We start from the raw sequence: 14,143 nt of genomic DNA, 5'->3' as shown, positions 1-14,143 counted from the left end.
ATTTACCCTATATGTCATTGGTCTGTGCATGGCATGTTCCCAATCTGAATGTTTTTTTATTAGGAAGCCAACGATGTTAGGTAGGGGCCTACCTACGATGAGGCAAATATAAATCAATCGGCTGATCCACTGGCGATCTTTTCTTACCGCGGAGGGTTTTTAAATATGCATAAAGAACCAACGAGCCTTTATTATTGTAGTAATAAGAGGTATTTTACTGTGCTCCATGGGCGAATTTGCTTTTGTTCCTGTGGGTTCGTTGACGGCTGACGCACCCGCTCGTTCCCACTAGTTCAACTGAGTTCAACCGTTGAACTAGTGGGAACATAGAGATAGTTATAATACGTCCATGAGTGGGAACGAGCGGATGCGTCAGCGAAACCAGCGGTTTTGCTCATAGATACCCGTATATTCAATGTACTCTGTGTTCATAGACTATACGTACTTGCTCGTCAACATCAATGAATCGCCTGCTCAGTGCTCATGCTCATACTCAGCTAATGGCAAACTGCAAGGCACAGATCAGGAATCTGCAAGGTATTCGCACCGGTTGCCAACCGATTAAATAATGATAGGCTATGGACTATTGGACTATTTATTTAATATATCTAAGACGTATTGATATAATATTATAAGCTAAAAGTTTAGACATTTGATTCCAGGTAGTTAGATAGTCATAATACGGAATATTATTTCCCGATTTTTTCTGTTTTTTTTTTTAATGGCAATAAACCTAACCAGGAAGTGAATTAATTTTGGTCATGGTTATTTCTATTAAATTTTAAAATCCATTTAGTGCAGAAAATTCTTAAAATTTTAAGGGTTTAAATCATTAAATAATATTCCAAAATCTGCGACTTTTTTTTTACTTAGTGAAATAGCCTGTAAATTTATTTATAAATAAATATGTACCATTACTTAGTTGGCAAATTGCCATGAACTTCCGGTGCAAGATAAAGACACACGCGGATCTATCGAGAAAAGAACGCGAATAATTATAAAAATAACTAAAAAGCAAGACTTATTTATTAATTTTACATTGTCTCGTTTTTAAAAATGTCCAATAACGGTGCTCCGGACTCTTGGGAAACTCAAGCAGACGTTATAGGTGAACAAGGTGCAAAAGATCCCAATGATGTGTCTACAAAATTTTCCACGTTGAATGTAAATGCCGTGGAATTCGTGCCTTCTTTTTGTAAGTCTTCACCAGGTGATGACAGCGACTCGCCTACTTCACCTTCACCACAAAAATCTGAAAGCGGATCTACAAACTCCGCAGGGAGTCCTGTCTTGAACGGTAAGTCTCTTGTCAATCTCAATGTTATTCGGTAACTTTATTTTACGTAGAAAACACTTAGTTAAAATAATTCGACTTTAGTACTTAGATAATTCAAAAGAACACTTTATATTTACAGAGTCCACGTAGTACTGTAAAAATATTTGCAATGTTTTTTTTTCTTAAATCCAGTTCTAACGGGTTATGCCGTGACACGCGGCGTGATTCTTTAGTTATTCAGAGCCAACTTTCACTCTCAATAGTTAATTCGTTACTATTTCATGTTGGAAAACGTATTTAGAAACGTCATTTCCGAATTTGTGTTTTAATTTTTAAGTTTGTATAAAGTGACTGCTACTTTCACGTTTATGTACCATACTTGAGTCATATTGATAAGTGATACGTGCGTGTACAGAAAATTAATACTATTATCGATTGGGATTCATTATCAATATAAAGTAACTAAGAGTGAAATATGAAAGGTAATGTGTTATAAATGGTTTATGTAATAATGTAACAAAATTGATGATAAAGCTAACTTTTTATAATTTTTTGTTTGCTTACTAGTTTTTGTCAATCTTTTCTAGACTAGAAAATGAACAGTAATAAATTGATTGGGTTTGAAGGATGTGGCGATGGTGGTGAAAGTGGTGATGGTAGAGCAGCATCTGCATCGCCTCGGGTGGAAGAACCGCCTCCCGTGCCACCAGCTGCGGCAGAAGCTGCTCCACTCCCGGTTCCTCCAGATGTGTCCCCCACAGCAGACAGCTGGGAGGCTGAAGCTGATGATGCCCTACTTACTCCGGAAGACAACAATGATGCAGAGGAAGAAGAAACAGATGCACAGGTATACAGATCTTACAGCATTACACAACTGATAATGACAAAGGATAGCTGTTTTAAGTAGGTCTTTTGTGATAAGACTAAGAAAGTTCAACAAATATTCTACATTACTACATTATATCACTGGACTTGAGAAAATAGTGTCCCTTATTAATAGTAGCAACTAGCAACCCATTCATGCTTATATTATAAATATTGTCACTGGTTTGTAGAAAGGGTGAATAAGCCATTTTTCTATGAAATACCTTTTCAAGCGGAACAATTCACTATGTTGACCTAGAATCCTGAAATTTTGCAGGTAGGTAGGTTTAGCACAAGTGAAGGAAAAACCAAAAAAAACCTAGCCAAGTGCAAGTCAGACTCGCGCACTGAGGGTTCCGTACTCGGGTATTTTTTCCAACATGATAAATCAAAAACTATTAAACATAAAAATAAATAAACATCTGTTTTAGGATGTACAGGCAAAGCCCTTTCATATAATACCCCACTTGGTATAGGTATCTTATTTTGAAAATTGAAACACATTTTTTTTTTAAATGATGTAAGCACAAATTTGCAGTTTTCAGATTTATTCCTGTACTTCTGCTATAATACATAGCACAAATCATTATATATCTCATCAAATATGTATTACATACCTACCTACCTACCAAATTTCATGATTCTAGGTCAACGGGAAGTACCCTATAGGTTTCTTGACAGACAGACAGACAACAAAGTGATCCTATAAGGGTTCCGTTTTTCCTTTTGAGGTATGGAACCTTAAAAAATGTGTTCCAATTTTCAAAGTAAGATAACTAAGTACACATACACATTGATTTTTTCGAAAAACTGTAAGAAACATTTCAAATATCTAGTCAACCAAAATGGTTGTTCAATCAAAATGATGTGCTAATAGTTCATTTTTCACTGACTTTTCATGTCAAGGAAATTTATCTCCATATAATATGGTATAAGATAAACTATGTGCTAATCTAGATCTCTATCGAAATCATATTTCATAAAAATTATATAACCCATGTGTGGATGTCTGATAAGCAAGCAAAACAATGTGTTCAAAGTAAGATTAGGAAATTCAATGACTTCTATCCTGCTGTGGTAATTGAGAGGGCATCAAGTTGGATTTTTGATTTTTTAAATTGCATATTAATATAAAGAATGTTTGTCAAACTGTCTTTCTTCCTGTCTGGATTTTATGTCTGTATTGAACATGCAAATCAATTGTATTTTTCACAAACAGTAGTTATGTACTTTAAGTACAAAACTTTAAGAGCCATCTCAATAACTGTCTTTTGTGACTTACTGCCATCTCGATTAGCTTAGTTATTAACACACTAATGTCTCACTCTTTGAAATTTGTGTCACCTAGGATGATGGAGAAATAGCAAAAAAGATCCCTAAGAAAAAACCAACCCGAGTGGAGGATACACGCAGCAAGAAAGAACATGTAAATGTTGTATTCATTGGCCATGTTGGTGAGTTATTATTTAGATTTCATTTAGTAATATGTAACATTATCATAACATTGTTCATGTAATTTCATCCATCCATACTTACTTAATATTATAAATGCGAAAGTGTGTCTGTCTGTATGCTACCTTTTCATGGCCCAACAGTTTAACCGATTCTGACGAAATTTGGCACAGGGTTAGCTTATATCCCGGGGATGGACATAGGCTACTTTTTATCCTGGAAAATCAAAGAGTTCCCATGGGATCTTTAAAAACCTAAATCCACGCGGACGAAGTCGCGGGCATCCTCTAGTACTAAATGTGAATGTGTATGTCTGTTACCTGTTCATGGTTCAAGTACAACACCAATCTTGATGAAAGGCACAGAGATAGCTGCATCCTGGAGAGTGAAAACAGGGCTGCATATCTTAATACCAGAAAACAGTTTTCTTATTTGATTTTAAAAACCTAAATCCATGCAAATGAAGTTGTGGACATTAGCTACTATTAAATAAAGATTTCAAATACATAAAATTTAACATAAATTGATTGATCCTTAAAGATTATATATGTATACTTTGTACAGTTTAATCAAATAATAAGATAATAATATGTATGTACTAGTTGATGCCCGCAACTTTGCCCACGAGTTTTTAAAAATCCAATGGAAACTCCTTGATTTTCCAAGAAAAAAGGCAGCCTATGCCTTAATTCAGGTTTTATTTCAATTTCAACCAAATTGGTTCAATCATTGTGCTGTGAAGGAGTAACAAACATCTAAGCCTTAATATTTGTACTATTAAAAAATCTCAAAGTATACATATCTTTTAGATGCTGGGAAATCTACAATTGGTGGGCAAATTATGTCACTGACAGGAATGGTAGACAAGAGAACTTTAGAGAAGTATGAACGAGAGGCCAGAGAGAAATCAAGAGAATCATGGTATCTTTCCTGGGCTCTTGACACCAATCAAGAAGGTAAACAAATTAATAGATTTATTGTGATAATATACATATCAAGTGTTTGTTTGTGTCATCATCAAATCACTACATTAACTAGTTGGTAGGTATAAATCTAAATCTATTGCTATCCCTTTCATAAAACTCCCAGATGAAAAGGATGACACTAGATTTAGATCTGTCAATTAAACTTAGCTAAGAGATATCTGTACATCGAAATTAGCACTATTATTAAACCATTTTTAACCCGCGACCCAAAAAGAGGGGTGTTATAAGTTTGGCGTGTGTATCTGTCTGTGGTATCGTAGCACCTTAGCTTGATCGAGAATGTTCTTAATCCAAGAAAATTGCTTCAGCTGTTTGAAAGTTATCAGCTCTTTTCTAGTTACTGTAACCTTCACTTGTCGGGGGTGTTATATTCACTTGTATTTGAATTTATACAGAGCGAGACAAGGGAAAAACTGTGGAAGTTGGAAGAGCATATTTTGAGACTGATAAGAAGCATTTTACGATCCTGGATGCTCCCGGGCACAAGAGTTTCGTACCTAACATGATTGGCGGCGCGGCGCAGGCTGATCTAGCTGTACTTGTATGTATTGTTTGCTTTTATTCCGAAACTAGACTAACTACTACTAACTATTTATTTTTTATTTAGAAATATTGCACACACAAACAGACTATACTATTCTAAAACAATAACTTTAATATTTCAATATCTATCTTTTGGGGCTTTAAATTCCTCATGAAATCGAAACAAAATTGGGTACAAATCGCCAATAGAAAAAAATTCCTTGAATTGCTCCAAATGTATGTATATATTATACAGTTTGAATCAGACACAGTAATTATTAATTTTCCTCTGTTTCTTTTGGTTTATAATTGTAAATCCCAATAAAAATGTAATTGTATAAACATAGTTTATTTGCAAAACACTATAATTTAATTTGTTATCCTGAACAGCCAACATTGCTTTATTGCCACCTCATGTAATGTAGTGTGTACTAGTGTTGTTATGGATATCCATATCCGTAACCGAAACTATCGGATATCCGAAATAAAAAAAAATATCCGTAACCGTAACTGAATCCGTAATAAAAGTTTTGGATAGTTTCGGATAGGGCGGAGTCTAACTAAATACTACACTCGTACGAATTAACTGTGCACTCCGCTAGAATGCGACACCTTTATCAGTTCGCATTTTACAGTTCCTTAAAAAATTAATATCCGTAACCGAAACTATCGGATAATCCGAAATAATTTAATATCCATAACCGTAACCGAAAACGATATTATTTTTTACCAATATCCATATCCATATCCGGATCCGAAATTATATATCCATAACATCCCTAGTGTGTACTTTGAATACTATTGTGTTGTTTAGCTCGGAACAACACAAAATAATATAATTTACCTTCTTTGAAAAACCTGCCATTTATAAATTATCACAAGTATAAGCAACTAGTAATTCGTAGCTATCACCAACCATTAGTCTAGGGTGTCTCTTATATTCCACACGTCTTTGGCGGAATAAATTGCCTCTATTTGGCAGCTGTGTGCCGGAAAAACAAAATTCAGTTGTATCTCTTTTTCAGTGCACTACAATTACACTTCACACTAATATTATAAAGGCGAAAGTTTGTGTGTGTATGTCTGTTACTCCTTCACGCAAAAACTACTGGACGGATTTGGCTGAAATTTGGAATGGAGATAGATAATATACTGGATTAGCACATAGGCTACTTTTTATCCCGGAAAATCAAAGAGTTCCCACGGGATTTCGAAAAACTTAAATCCACGCGGGCGAAGTCGCGGGCATCGGCTAGTGAATAAATATTTCCTTCTCGCCTTTTTGCTTGGTTCTGGGTTCTTATTAATTTTTAAAGCATAATTTCTATGTGTTGAAATATTTTTGGTTAAATAGGTTGTGGACATTCGATTTAATTATTTGATTTAGTTTTAATATTTGATTTGATCAATTGCAGGTGATATCTGCAAGGAAAGGTGAATTTGAAACAGGATTCGACCGAGGCGGACAGACCCGTGAGCATGCCATGTTAGCTAAGACCGCAGGTGTGAAGCATTTAGTTGCGCTTGTTAACAAAATGGATGATCCCACAGTCAATTGGGATGAAAAGAGGTAATACTTGCACTTTCTAAACATTTTTATCTTTTACACAGTTTTTTTTTTTTGATTTAAGATAATTAATTTGCTTTATTTATAAACCTTGGTATAAAAGTTGGTTGTTACTATTATGATTCCTATTAATTTTATTATTTTATTTGTGTACTTATCTATATCTATACTCTATACTAATACTAATAAATAAAATTGAAGTGTCTGTCTGTAATTTCGAAATAACTACCTCATATTTAGCTCATATCTGAATTGCATGTTTTTAAAATTTTTGTCTGTCTGTCTGTCTGTTTGAACGGGCTAATCTCCGGAACGGCTGAAGCTATTTTTATGGGACTTTCACAGACAAAATTGACCAAGGAGTAACATAGGCTACTTTTTAACCGACTTTCAAAAAAGGATGAGTTGTATTTTGCTACCTATGAACACAGATATCTACGAGATTTCTGAACCGATTTGCGTAAAATTTTTTTTAATCGATAGAGAGCTTTGGATTTCAACTCCTCAATCCAGGGGACCTGACCCACGGGATTTTTTTTAAATACCTAAATCCACGCGGGCGAAGCTGCGGGCGTCATCTAGTTATGATAATATAATTTTAAATTTGCACGCCATGGTATTGTTTGTGGCTTGAGGCAGAAAATTGTAATCAATAACTAATTTAACTATGCCCCTACAATCACCAAATAAATAATTCAATTCGATTTGATAACACACTGCTTGTCAATAATATTTTTACTATCTCGATAGTAGTTTTGGAATAACATTATTTGTAAGTAGACTCATATTCATATATATTTTAAAAAAAATGTTCAAACAAGATTTTGATCTATCTGCATAGTTCTTGTAAGTTTGGACTGAGGCAGCCTGCAAATTGAGGCGTATTGTAGGCACCAATGACGCGCCTTGTAGTATTGATTTGACACATACGCACGACGAACGCGCTGACACGAGGTTCGCACAAAGCGCTTCAATTTGAAGGTAGCTTGAAAGATATCAAACAACTGTTGATTCTTTCAGGTACAATGAATGTCGAGACAAAATCCTTCCATACCTTAAAAAGCTTGGCTTCAATACGGCTAAAGACTTATCTTTCTTGCCTGTATCCGGACAAACTGGACAAGGTTTACTGGAAAGAGTAAGTTTACCTACTTTGTATGTATATCTTTATAGGTTGACATGTTTTAAAAATTATGCATTGTGACTAAGTGAAGATTATTTAAGTCATGATGTCATTGTGAAATTAATACATACTGTGATTCATATTTTTTGCAACATGTCATCAAGAAACCACACTGAGGTTAGCACATAAAAATCGATAGAAAAAATCCATCATAGCAAAGTATATTGAACATTTTGTTAGTGTCCTAGTTGACAGATTTTGGTCAAAATTGGAGTACTTCAGTCTGCAAAACTTAATGTAAAATATTCTTCATAAGTATTTTATTTTTAATAGGTAACTGAGGAAATTTGTCCCTGGTACCGTGGTCCATCGTTTATTCAACTGATCGACGAACTGCCGTCCCTCAACCGCAAGATGGACGGTCCGTTCATAATGCCCGTCGTGGACAAGTACAAGGACATGGGCACAGTGCTCATGGGCAAGGTGGAGGCGGGCACCACGCGCAAAGGCAGTACTCTGGTCCTAATGCCTAATCGGGTATGTATATTGTGTACAACATTGACCATTCAGCCATAATGCCTGTGGAGGATTGGACGATATGTGTTCATGCGTAAGATGGAAGCTTGCACTAGGTGCAAAGGTAGTATACCTTATGCCTAATTGGGCATGTATATTGTGTACAACATTGGTAAAGGTGGAAGCGGATATCATGAGCAAAGGCAGTACACTGGCACTTAATCTGGTACATTACGTACAACATTGATGATCCAGTCGTAATGCGCGTCGTGGACTGTTAAAGCACCTGGGCACAGCACAGTGCACATGGGCAAGGTGGAAGCGGGCACCACGCGCAAAGGCAGTAGTTACTTCCTTATACCTAATTGGTACGTCTATTGTATAGAAGATTGATGGGTCTGGTCATAATGCCTGCATGGACAACTACAAGGGCATGGGTGTAGTAGTGCTCATGGGCAAGGTGTATAGATTTTATAGACGACCTAGCTGATGCTTGTGGCTTTGTCGGCATGGGTCTAGGTTTTTAATATCCTGTGAGAACTCTTTGATTTTGCAGGTCAAAAGTAGCATATGTCTTTCTCCAGGATGCAAGTTTCTTTTAGCAAATTTCGTTAAAAACAGTTAAACAGATGAGCCTTTAAAACCCTTTTGGAAATTACATTGTCTTTCAACAACAGTAACCATATAACTTTCAAATTCCAGGTCCAAGTGACAGTAGATCAATTATGGTCAGATGACATTGAGGTGACCTCAATTGGCCCAGGCGAAAATGTGAAAGTTAAACTCAAAGGAATTGAAGAAGAGGATGTCTCTCCTGGCTTCGTCCTCTGTGACACGGCCGATCCAATCAGAACTGGCAGGGTAAGGGACGATTTACACGTCATGATAGAGTTCTTTTATTCTTCCGTGAAACTTAGGGCTGCAGCAATTGTTTTCCATGTCCTCCTGTGTTTGACTACCACCTTGACATGGTTCTAAAGTGGAAAGTGGCTGTAAATCAAGAGTTTAGTTCTAACTAGATGATGCCTGCAGCTTCGTCCACGTGGATTGGTTAGATCCCCTCCAGCATCAGGATTGAGGAATTGGAATCTAAATTTTTTTATGAAACAATGTTGCAAAGTTCCTTTATCAATTAAAAAAAAAATTACGCATATCGGTTCAGACATTTCGGAGATAAAAAAACACAACTCCTCCATTTTTCAAAGTCGGTTAAAAAGTGGCCTATGTTATTTCCTTGGTTAATCCTCTACTTGTCTGTGAAAGACCCATCAAAATAGGTTTAGCCATTCCGAAGATTAGCCTGTTCAAACAGACAGACACTTCAATTTTATTTATTAGTACAGATTTTATGTATTTATTTGTACAGATAGATATCTCTATGTTTATAGATTAAAATGCGTTTCAGATATTTGATGCCCAAGTGGTCATATTGGAACACAAGTCCATCATTTGCGCGGGCTACTCCGCCGTTATGCACATACATTGCGCCGCTGAAGAAGTTACTGTTAAGGTAAACTTTCTATCTCTATAATTCTGCCCTTGTAAATCTATTTGCAGTAATCAACACTTGAGTTTTTACTTTTTTTACAAAAATGGACTTCCATGGAGCTTTCCGACACGACGAAAAATAATTTTCAGGAAAATTTTCATTGAAAGTATGTTTTTTGCTAAGGATTATGGCAGTATGTGCATGAAAATTTTAGCTGTGCTAAGGAAAAGTGCAGCCGTTATTTTGCACGTGCTGCGTTTTCAATAGGGCAGAATTAGATTCTTTAGAATGATTGAATTAAATGTACCTATAGAACCAGGCGCATTCCACCTTAACACTTGTGCAAACTTTTATACTTACAAAAAAAATGTTTGTTTGCAGGCGTTAATCTGTTTGGTAGACAAAAAGACTGGAGACAAATCTAAGACGCGGCCGCGGTTCGTGAAGCAAGACCAAGTGGCCATAATGAGGATAGAGTGCGCGGGTGTTATCTGCCTCGAACCTTTCAAGAACTTTGCTCAAATGGGCAGGTTCACATTAAGAGATGAAAGTGAGTACTTTATGTTTATTTAAAGGACTTAAATCTTATTGCTTGCGCATTTTTGCTACATCAAAAATTACATATGGTATATGGTATACTGATACGGGTCTGTTCTGTATCGACCGAATGCAGATAATTTTTCTAGACAATTACAAACACAATAAAAAAAGAATTATTTAATTTGGTCCAGCCCTTCTCAAGTTATGGCGTGACCAAGGGAAATAGGAACTCATTTTTAGGGTTCCGTACCTCAAAAGGAAAAACGGAACCCTTATAGGAGCACTTTGTGGTCTGTTTGTCTATCTGCCTGACTGTCTGTCTGTCCCTCTGTCGTGTCTGTCAAGAAAACCTATACCCGTTTACCTAAAATAATGAAATTTGGCAGGTAGGTAGGTCTTACAGCACAAGTAAAGGAAAAATCCTCGAATTAGTGGTTACGTCATTAAAAAAAAATTAAAATGTATGATAAAATTCAAAGTAAGATAACTATACCAAGTACCCAACCATATGATAGGGCTTTACTTGTACATTCTAAAACAGATTTTTATTTATTTGTATGCTTGAGGTTTTTGATTTATCGTGCAAAATGTCGGAAAAATACCCAAGTATAGAACCCTCGGTGCGCGAGTCTGAATCGTACTTGGCCGGTTTTTTTAATAATATGTTTTTTATTGTTACAGATAAAACAATCGCGATCGGCAAAGTCCTGAAGGTGATCGAGTAAATTTGGCACTATGACTCGTATTTTAGTTAGGATAGGCCTTTCCAAAACCTGTATCATCGGAGAATGCATATAATATGTAATTCTGAATTTTGGGATCTTATGTGAGAGCTCGAGTGTGTCGCTTCATCATCGGTGTTTGTTGAATTATAGAGAAGCTAGTCCTCGCGGAATATTACTGATCACAGCCACTGCCATTGAGCAAAATTATACTTTTACACCAAACGGACAAGGCAAATGTTTCTTGTGAATGAAATGCATAGTATTATACAATTATTTAATTATATTTATGCTGCTTTAAACTAATCTTGTTATGGTCTTAAATCGCCTAAATCGTGACTATAAATGAGTTTGTTATGCCTGTTTTACAAATCTATTTTCCCTAAGGCCAAATGTCCACTTGCAAGTTTCCTTATAGAAGTCAAATGTCGCTAGTTCTGCTGTACATAATCTCTAAACTGACAGGTCTAAATCTAGTGCTGTCCTTTTCCATAGATAATATTATCAAAAAGATAGCAATAGATGTAGACATGTCATTTTAGTTTTAGAGATAGTGTACAACAGAATTAGCCACAATGTCATTGTCATGTCAATTTCTGTGAGTTTATTGCAAAGTTGAAAGTTGGCGAAGTTACAGTGTGAAAGCTGCTGACTTCTGCAAGAATTTGCATTAGTTACTTGTCAGTGAACACTTGGTCTGAGAAATAATAGGCAGGCATTTTAGTAGAGAAAAATAACTAAATACTTTTATTATTCATTTCATTCATAAGAATCTTACTATCGTCTCTGAGACTTGCAATAAATTAATGCTTTTTCTTTTAAGTATAGAAACAAGTTACGCTAGCAACGTTGAATACTGTCTTGCGTTATTTATTAATCAGCTGATATTGACAATACCCATTGTATTTTCTGTTATATTTTAGTTGTGAGCTCAAATCATGTTTCTGACTTGTTTGATTTGTACAATTACCAATTTGCTTATGAATATGTACAAATGAGATCTTACATAATGTAATAATTTGCTGCACTTTATGAACATACATATATAACTTTTAAAGAAATAGTTGTGCTCTTACCAACTGAATTTCTGTTTAGCATAATTTAATATTTATTTGTTTAAATTAAATTTTATTATGAAACTACTTTTTTTTAATAAAAATATATTTTGTTTAAAATAAAGTGATAATTTAAAGCGACAAACCATGATAAATAACAGGTTGAGCGTTGCTACCGCGTAGACAAATTTTTTCCTCAATTTTACGAAATATACAAATTTATTTATTTGAAAAATATATTTTAACTAGATGATGCCCGCGACTTCGTCCGCGCGGATATGTTTTAAAAATCCGTAGGGTATTCTGGGCGCTATCTCTGTAGAAAGTAGATGATATCTGCAACATTATTCATGTGGATTTAGGTTCATTAAAAATCCTGTGGGAACTCCTTAACTTTCCGGGATAAAAATTAGCCTTTGTGCATCTTCAGGATGCAAACTACAGAGTAGATGATGCGCACTACTTATCCACGTGGATTTTTATGGTGGTTAGTTAGTGTGAACTCTGACCTTCCCCTGATGCGAGCTATCTCTGTACGAAATTTCATCAAAATCTGTTTAACGGATCACGGATAGCAGAGACTACGACAGACAGAGAGACACTTTCGCATTTATAGTATTAGTATGGAATGAATATTTCGTGAGTAAGTGTCAATAGTAGGTGTTCTATGTGCTCTTATTTCATGACACTGCATAACTCCGCAATGATGTTTAACATAAATTAATATTTTTGTACATTTGCACATTACAATGTAATATAACTTGTAGCTTGATAGGTGGGTGGGTTTTGGAGTGTATCCGAGCCATGATTTTCCAGGAAGTTAATGAGGGCAAAAGATTTATGTTTGTTTAATAATGAATCAGTGAATGTGATGCAAATGGAATGGGGTAAGCGTTTCTAAAGTCTTGGTAGCATGAAATAATAGAGCACTATGAAACATTGAATGCCCCGATACAATGACGGGAAAAGTGGATGAAGCTCTCATGTACTGTTGGGATGATCATCACATAGTGTATCACAGATAATGAGTTTTGCATAACCATATTTATTTTGTGGCTGTAATGTAATTAATAAGTAATAATAATAACTATACAACAGGAGCTGTGCTCATTGAATGATATGGCATATTGTAATGATCATCCTGAACGAATAGTGAAACCTATATTTTCACATATTATAATGAATTATTAGTAATTATATTACTGGCCCAATACTTTTAATGCAAGATTGTTTTATTTCAAATAATTTCATCAGCGTTTTACTGAATAAATATTTGTGTAGATCCAACTCATAACAATTATGTATGTTTATAATATTGATTATATTACTTGCAATATTGTTTATAAAATTATGATAATATGTAATAAATTATTGCTCTGATTAACGACCAATACACTGGCAAAGCTCTAAGGTGTTTCTGTTTCGGCTTACACATCCATTGCTTTCAAATCGAGACACGTGAAATACATAAAGGTTGAATTAGAAACGACCAGTTGACACCGCTGTAGCCAATTTATGAAATTAGTTAATCGTCATTTTAAAGTTAACATGAGAACACAAATTACTTGCATGAAACAAGACACAATGGCTTAAGTACTGTATGGAAATAAATTTAACATCGACTCATCTTGCGACGTTATGAATAAATAATTATTATGATGGAGTATAAAATATCTGCTTATTAATATAATCAGTTTTCTAACGACCGAGGCGGAATTATGTTATTGTCAATATTTTGTGTATATCAGTGGACAAAACGTGAGACGAACGCAGCTCCCCACCTCGGTTCACCTCGTGCAGTAGTTTGTGACGCTTGTAGTGGGAGTAGGACGCGGCGCGACGGCCGCGTCGTAGTGCCTTTCAGTTCCCGCGCGGGGCCGCGTCCGTCTCGCGCGCCTCACCGCCGCACGACAACTTTCCGGTTGTCGACAAGTATATTATTTTGTTTAAAATAAAATAAAATTTTATTATAAATACGGTTTTGTTCTTTTTCACTCAAAAGGTGTTGTCTTGAAATAAAGACATAATGAA

The 14,143-nt window shown here is 35.4% G+C and overlaps 1 protein-coding gene across 3 annotated transcripts; it reads left to right on the top strand.

Annotated features, from left to right (window-relative positions):
- The first annotated feature begins 796 nt into the window (after window positions 1-796).
- On the top strand, window positions 797-14,092 carry LOC123871795 (eukaryotic peptide chain release factor GTP-binding subunit ERF3A). 3 transcript variants are annotated; one of them, XM_045915742.1, is made up of 12 exons: window positions 797-1,297; window positions 1,903-2,123; window positions 3,489-3,594; window positions 4,402-4,548; window positions 4,974-5,119; window positions 6,516-6,670; window positions 7,688-7,805; window positions 8,124-8,327; window positions 9,009-9,167; window positions 9,712-9,816; window positions 10,177-10,345; window positions 11,017-14,092. In XM_045915742.1, the coding sequence occupies exons 1-12, from the start codon at window positions 1,057-1,059 to the stop codon at window positions 11,058-11,060; spliced, it is 1,815 nt and encodes a 604-aa protein (XP_045771698.1). In that variant the 5' UTR covers window positions 797-1,056; the 3' UTR covers window positions 11,061-14,092. The 3 variants fall into 3 exon arrangements, with proteins under 3 accessions (XP_045771698.1, XP_045771699.1, XP_045771702.1); XM_045915743.1 differs by lacking the exon at window positions 797-1,297 and adding an exon at window positions 1,307-1,758 and having other exon boundaries at window positions 1,864-2,123; XM_045915746.1 differs by lacking the exon at window positions 797-1,297 and adding an exon at window positions 1,308-1,758.
- Window positions 14,093-14,143: the final 51 nt, after the last annotated feature.

This window comes from Maniola jurtina, chromosome 14, assembly GCF_905333055.1.
Source record: "Maniola jurtina chromosome 14, ilManJurt1.1, whole genome shotgun sequence".
In the NCBI taxonomy this organism is placed as follows: Eukaryota; Metazoa; Arthropoda; class Insecta; order Lepidoptera; family Nymphalidae; genus Maniola; species Maniola jurtina.
The sequence above is the reverse complement of the archived record's forward strand: the minus strand, read 5'-3'. Positions and strand labels throughout refer to the sequence as shown.